At 35.4% G+C, this 6,931-nt stretch overlaps 2 protein-coding genes across 2 annotated transcripts; one reads left to right on the top strand and one right to left on the bottom strand.

Annotated features, from left to right (window-relative positions):
* The first annotated feature begins 1,127 nt into the window (after window positions 1-1,127).
* LOC119644068 (serine protease snake-like) lies at window positions 1,128-3,629 on the top strand. The gene is made up of 8 exons (XM_038043592.1): window positions 1,128-1,251; window positions 1,317-1,562; window positions 1,631-1,707; window positions 2,403-2,521; window positions 2,595-2,756; window positions 2,827-2,927; window positions 2,992-3,155; window positions 3,210-3,629. Exons 1-8 carry the CDS (start codon window positions 1,197-1,199, stop codon window positions 3,363-3,365), a joined length of 1,080 nt encoding a protein of 359 aa, XP_037899520.1. The 5' UTR covers window positions 1,128-1,196; the 3' UTR covers window positions 3,366-3,629.
* A 1,784-nt stretch (window positions 3,630-5,413) lies between these two features.
* LOC119644067 (serine protease 7-like) lies at window positions 5,414-6,575 on the bottom strand. Its single transcript, XM_038043591.1, has 3 exons — window positions 6,388-6,575; window positions 6,203-6,305; window positions 5,414-6,141 (listed from the first exon to the last, which is right to left on the bottom strand). Exons 1-3 carry the CDS (start codon window positions 6,410-6,412, stop codon window positions 5,553-5,555), a joined length of 717 nt encoding a protein of 238 aa, XP_037899519.1. The 5' UTR covers window positions 6,413-6,575; the 3' UTR covers window positions 5,414-5,552.
* Between the last annotated feature and the right edge of the window lie 356 nt (window positions 6,576-6,931).

Below are 6,931 nucleotides of genomic sequence, written 5' to 3' on the forward strand. Positions count from 1 at the left end.
TAAAGCCGACAGCCTTAGATGCTAGTGCTTAGACTGAGTTTAGCCAGAGATTTTTTCCTCTGGCTTAATTAATAGCAATAATAATAATAATAAGTTTTGATTTTAATTGAATCCATCCTAATGCCCTCGAAATGTATGTAGACTTTCGTTTGCCTTACGAGTCTTCCGGTGGCTCAATTATTAAATATTTTTTAATTTATTTTAAATTAATACTCTAATGCGAAACTAATTTATTTAAAATTTTTATTTCAACTTGCGGTTAATAAATTTTACAATCTATCTAGACAGCTGTAAGAAAGCAACTAAAAGTATTTGAAGTGATGCTTAGCAAACGCTTTATTAAAATTGCTTTTAATAACTGATAATCACTGTAACACTAATTCTCTGTAACTGATTAAAAGCAAAGATTTAATTAAAAAAAAAATGAAGAAGCATTAATTTTATGTCACACATTATTTACAGTTTTTTTTTATACCCATTACCAAAGGATGATATGTTTATTTATGTTTTCAAAACGTTTGCAACAACCTGACAAAACCATCAGAGACCCTACAAAATATATATATTCTTGATCAACATCGAATTGTAAATCGATTTGAACATGTCCATCTGTCCATGTGTATGTCTGTCCATTTGTATGTATATCCGTGTGTATGGAGATATTGCCTATAAATTTGCAAAAAAATTTGGAATTCACCTAAACTTTTCAAAGGACACGCCTACAACGCCAGCATGCCTTTACGACAAAAACTTTTATTTTGAATATAGCAGAAATCGGCTGCGCCTACTCCATATTATGTGTCATGAAATTGTTGTTCTTTTACTTCTTTTGTCTTTTTTAGGATAACGGTGATGGGTACAATAGATTCGGTCCCGACCGAGTTTAACCCTATCACATGTTTTTTTTTTTAATTTATACTTTGCAAAAATTGAAAAATCTTGAAAAAACAAATTAATTTAAAGCCAGTGACAATAAAAAGGCGGGAAAGACCATGTGAGACGGGTTTTACCCCCTACGTTCGCATCACTAGGTTTATCAGCACACAGTAAGAGCTTTGACTTTGTATATAAACAAATGATTGTATAAAACTGATATGCTAATCGATTTGCATCTCGCTGCTTCACTGTTTGATTATATTTTAGTTGAAAAACCATTCTCGCCTTTAGTGCACAACCATCAATCAATAAGTTGCGTAATGCATTTTGTAATATTTCCCATTAAATTTGTATTTATTATAATTTTGACCGAAGGTATTCAAGATTTAAAACAATAATAAACTCTTGTTACTTAAAAAAAATTCAATAAACAATTTAAGGCTTAATTCGATCGTCTAATGCGGATGCCATTGGAATCCTGAGCGATTGTGATACGGGCCGCTTTCCTAGTTTATGTGTTCCCCATACCCTTTGTCAACGCAATGAAAATATTACTCATTTAAACGATGATAAATGCGGACGCGACCCAAATGGAACCCCTCAGGTTTGCTGTGCAAGGTCGAATTTATTATTACGTTCTGTGGACGGGTTGCCCGCGATGAGCAAGAAAAGTTTGACCGAACGAAGTATGTAGAATGCGGAACTTTACTAAAACAATTAGTAAATTACTTCATTTATTTATAATATAACGCAGTGTGCGATGAATACCATAAACCGGGAGAAGCGGTAACTGATGACGAAAAAGGCTTAACAAGAGAATTTCCATATGCGGTTTGTAGTACTAAATCCTCTTGATTTTCGCGAATGAAAGCGAAATAATTTTACAAAGTGGTTGTCCATCTGCCCGTTCACTAAAATCATCAAGTGATACGAAAGTAGTTAATAGGAAGACTGGTGTGAGTGCTAGGTACATACGATCTTAGGAATGCTCCCTTGGATTTTGAGCCATGTTCCTTAAACAAGTCAACTTGGAGTTGATACCTCATTATAGGACGTTTTGATAACAACGTCTCACTTTCGCTTGCTACTTTTGAGGTTATGTTGAAGAGTTTCAGGGTCTTTCAGTGTTCCTACTTTTTAGATGACAGAACGGAAATTAAAGTAGTCAATCAAAATTATTTTTTTAGTTATCCAGATATTTCTTGCCAAAGTCTCCGCTCAACGATACGGATTTATTTATAGATATATCCCCTTTTTTTTACCCTTGACCGATTTTTGATCACTAATTTAAATTATTGAGACGTCAAATAATGCAACCATAAAGGGAGGGACAAACAAATGTACAACCATTTAGATATATGTACATACTTCTACATATGTCGTTCAGCATTTCTGATATGCGATTCTGCGTGTCCTGCAACGAAAATAGATTTTTACACCTATCTTATTTCCTAATGGGTACAAAAACTCGTAAAATGGTCACCATAAAGTTCAATGCAGATATAATTGTAATATTTTCCCTGCAGTATACATTAGGATGGAAAGTGGAAAACGATCCGTATAACAAAATTCGATACGCCTGTATTGCTACTCTTGTCTCGGCCCGATATCTTGTTACGACCGCGAGTTGCTTGGATGATAACGAGTGAGTCAGAAACTAGACTTACGAACAGATCCTATACGCAATACAGACATCGTTGCTATTTCACATAATTTAGGGGCTTACCTTCTCTGGTGCGAGCGGCCGATACAGATCGTATTAGCGCACGAGACTATGAAATTGCTGAATGCATCAAACATCCTGATTATAAATCATCTTATGCTGTTCTTAAGATAAGTCGTTCTGATATAGCATTAATTAAACTGGTCAAGCCTATAGCGTAAGTGCATTTATACGAATAGGACAACATTTTAATTTCGGAAACGTAACGCTCATCTCTTCATATCTAGGCCTAGCCCTACATCCGGAGTTCCAGCTTGTTTTTGGACAGGTGTCACTATAGAAGATCAGACTGATGTAATTGCTTTAGGTTATCTGCCCACCTCTCTCGGTTAGTTGAGGTTTAGCTTAGCAGTAAAACAAGTAATATATTTAATAACATTTGTTTGTTTTAGCTGGCTTTTCCGAAGATTTGCTAAACGTAACTCTCAAAGTTCATCAAAAAAATGAATGTGAAGAAGATTACTCACCGCTAGATCGCTTATTTTTTTCACGTAAGAAAGGAGAATACAATGTTGTCTGTGCCGTAAATCCAGACAATCCAAGAGATGCCTGCCAAGTACAGCATTTATATGTCGAAGCTTATAAAAGTTTAAATAATTTTCATTTCCAGCATCATTTTGGTGGACCGTTAATTGCAATAATCAATGAAATACCATTTATAGTAGGTAATAGCCTTGGCTGTCTTCCAGGAAAGCCTGCTATGTACTTCATGATCTCTAAATATATTTCGTGGATGGAGAGATATATTTGGCCCGATTATTATTAAAGCTTAAGAGTTGAAAATGGAGTAACCCGCACGCATACCAATGTAAAGTCTATGCGTGCGACTTCCTAAACCGATGACAACAGCAGCCAAACATAAATAAATAAATGATTTTTGATAAGAGAAGTTGCAAAGCTAAATTTCTGACTTCTGGTTGGGAACATAGGGAAACATTACAGTCTCTGCGCAATTCCTTCCTGTTCCTTATTTTTGAAATGTAGTCGAGAGATTATCGGCATGACAAACTCTTGCCTCCTCTCAAGCAAGCATTGATTGTTTCGAAGGATAAGTAAAAACATTACAATCGGGGAAAGTCAACCTTAGGATACATTGTCTCCCATCGCCCAGTACACTTATTGACTTGTTTTTGTAAAAATCTAACAAAAATTACGCATTAATTTTATGTAATCCCGGATGTTGGACGATGCCTAAAATAGCATATGGCGTGATCCAAATTGAACGAAATTAATTTAGTTCCTAAACATTTTAGTATTTTTCAGTTTCCGTCAAAAAAATCAGTTTTCTTTCATGATTACATATGTTAGAATCTAAAAAATAGACCTATGTGATCCCTACCATTAATTTTACTGCTAAATTGCTACTATCGGCCAATTTTAATTATAAACTAATAAAAAAATGTACCTTTTTCTGAAGAGTTTACCAGCCACGTGAAATCTTATATGGCGTGAGGTCCAACATATAGACCCACGCGCTTCAACTTCGTAAGGGAGAAGGGGGTTTGGAAAGTTAAAAGATTGCCATAGCAGAAATAAATTCTTCGTACCAATTTAGACTGTAGAAAAGTCGGTACTCGACGACTTCTTTCGAGAAATTTTCGAGAGTTAAATTTTTAAAAAAGTCGTCATATGGGCAGTGGTCGAAGATGTGAACCGATCTGAACCATTTTTAATGGCATTCGTCCTTGGGCCAAAGCAAGTCAGTGTACCGACTTTTAACATTGTTTCCCGAATATTGCGGCATATAAGTTGAACACACGAAACCACGGCCAATAGACGGACAGACAAGATTAGATCGATTCAGAAAATAACACTGAACGACAAGCCTTTGTATGCCAAGATGGTCGAATTTTTAATATTTTATGATGAAAATTTGCCCTTAGCTAATTAACCAGAGGGAATTCAATTCACACAGGTGCAGTTTTTATACCGCACCACCTACAGGGACTGTCCTAATAGCAAATCCTTTTATGATGACAACACCTGGCTTGAAGTCATAGAAATCATGCACATACTACAATCTACATTTTTTGGTGTATTCTTAAGAAAATGATTGAATGACTGTATTATGAGAAATGGTATAGGGTATTCAATGGTCAGATTTGTCCGACTTTAACATCCTTACTTGTATATACTTTGAAGCAGTCTATTAGTATGATAGCTTTACAACTTCTAATACTTCCTTTAAAATACCTCATTCCAAACCTATTACACGTACGAAGCACATAGTTCTTCTTAGCACCAAGTTTAGAATCTAAATAGGGGACGACTTTGGTCTCCACATTATTGCAAATAATATGAATCGGACCATTTTTACGACCACTCTCCTCGCAAAGATTTATTATGAGAAAGTTGTTACATGAAAAGATTTTCCGAACAGTAGTTTGACATAGGAAGTCGATGCTGAAAATGTGAATGGAATGGGAAGAGTTTTTGAACTTTCTTTCGGATAAATGGTTATATAAAAAAAAAGTCTTCTCACATGGAAGCAAGGTTTTGGTTTTTGGAGATTTGAACCACAAAACACTTGAAGTATATATGCTAGCAGCATTGGAATGATGTACAATAAAGATGGTAGCCCTCTACGAATGTCACAGAGAAATGGTTACGAATTGTCAGAATAAACTGCACCGCCTGAAAGGCTCAGGTTGTTTCATTTATAAGAAGAAAGACTAATCAATAGTGAATTATTATATTTAACATAAGGAAGAGTTGAAAATATTTGTTTCAATCGAAGTGATGTAGAGTGTTTATTAGTCGTGCTATTGCTAAACTATAACAGTTTCAATGGTTTTTTTTTATAAGTTTATAGGCAATTTATTGATATTGTAGTTGTTTGAAAAACATATGTAGCTTAACTGTAATAGGTTTGATACAATTCGTTGCTTTCTCTATTCGCTACAATTTGTGAGAGGGAAAGGCTTGACAACTTCCGAACGACTGTTGTGTTTGTCTACTCTTTTATGATTTGTTGTATCCAATCGACATAGTCAGCTACCCTTGTGTAGACTACAGGAAAATTTTCGCTGCTGCAACGATAGCCAAGTGATGACATGCCTTCTAAATACCAATTATCCGAGTGATCTTTAGAAACTTTACGCATTAAAGGATTAGCCGAATCGCCACCACAACTGTCTTTGGAAACTTCACCAAGAGCACAAATCTGTGAAGTTATTAATGGTTTACGGTGACTCTGAAATTCTTTGTCACAATCTGTATGCTCGACGATAGTTGCTTTCGCATGACTCTTCACTTTAGCATTCCCCCGTGGGGGATCCCAACCGGCGACAGTTAAAATTTCTCCTCCCGTTAAATTCACCCGTGTTTCCGGTAAAGGCAGACATATAGGTTGTATGGAATCCGTGAAATTGACATTAGCTGCTAAACGAATTAAAGCGATATCATTGTGACCACTTCTACTATTATAGTCTGGATGTGCTATTATAGTCTCGATATTTAAATCCAAAGGTTTTTCATTGCATTCACCATTCTTGCACTCTTTCTCCTCACCTAACTTATATTCTCCTAAACGTATTTTAGAGCTGAACGTAAGAGAAAAATAATGTAAAACATGGTTTTAGAAGAAAAATACAATGGACTTACAGTTTTTTGTTCGCCAAATTATTAGTAACGCAATGAGCAACTGTTAAAACGTAACGTTGATTTATTAGATTACCTCCGCACAAGAACTCGTCGTCACCATTCTCTGTATTCGTTGATCAAAGAAAGAAAGCGATGAAGGTGAGAAAAATCTTGAAACAATTGTTCTCTGATTCACTTTTACTTACCATTTGTGTAACTCAGCAATGCCATCCAAGTATATGGATTCGTGAGTAAAGTGGGTTCCAAAGTTCTTTCTTCATTATTGCCACCACAATAAGGCGGTTCAGGCAAGACATTGCCTTTTCCCTGATTGCCCGTCAATTCAGTTCGACCTGTTGTTGTTCCTGCTAAGTAGAGGTTAGTTAGTGTAAGATAATTTTAAAGGAACGTTGAAGACATATAAGTACGTGTACCACGTGATGGATCATTCAAAGGATGACGAGCGGGACTGATATGTTAATGTTTCCAATAGAATTTTCAAAGACGAACGGACAGACATAACTAAATCAATTCAAAACTTGATATTGATCACGAATATATACACTTTTTAAGCTTTACGATGATTTTCTCAAAACGTTGCAAACGTTTTTACAAAATAAACATATCCTCATCTGTGTGTGGTAAGTATAAAAAGATGACATTAATCAGCTAAATCCAATTTCATAGGTCAAATTTACAAGAACTTATGATCCTCCGGTACGCGTAACCTCATTAGTGATAAATACTTCT

This window comes from Glossina fuscipes, unplaced genomic scaffold, assembly GCF_014805625.2.
Source record: "Glossina fuscipes isolate IAEA_lab_2018 unplaced genomic scaffold, Yale_Gfus_2 83969, whole genome shotgun sequence".
NCBI lineage: Eukaryota > Metazoa > Arthropoda > Insecta > Diptera > Glossinidae > Glossina > Glossina fuscipes.

Excerpts from the sequence above, each read along its gene's own strand:
- LOC119644068 (XM_038043592.1), top strand. The coding sequence starts at position 1,197 with ATGCATTTTGTAATATTTCCCATTAAATTTGTATTTATTATAATTTTG. Across the intron at positions 1,708-2,402 it reads CAAGAGAATTTCCATATGCG|TATACATTAGGATGGAAAGT; the intron begins GTTTGTAGTACT and ends TTTTCCCTGCAG. Across the intron at positions 2,522-2,594 it reads AGTTGCTTGGATGATAACGA|GGGCTTACCTTCTCTGGTGC; the intron begins GTGAGTCAGAAA and ends CACATAATTTAG.
- LOC119644067 (XM_038043591.1), bottom strand. The coding sequence starts at position 6,412 with ATGGCATTGCTGAGTTACACAAATG. Across the intron at positions 6,306-6,387 it reads ATTGCTGAGTTACACAAATG|AGAATGGTGACGACGAGTTC; the intron begins GTAAGTAAAAGT and ends CAACGAATACAG. Across the intron at positions 6,142-6,202 it reads AATTTGGCGAACAAAAAACT|CTCTAAAATACGTTTAGGAG; the intron begins GTAAGTCCATTG and ends TCTTACGTTCAG.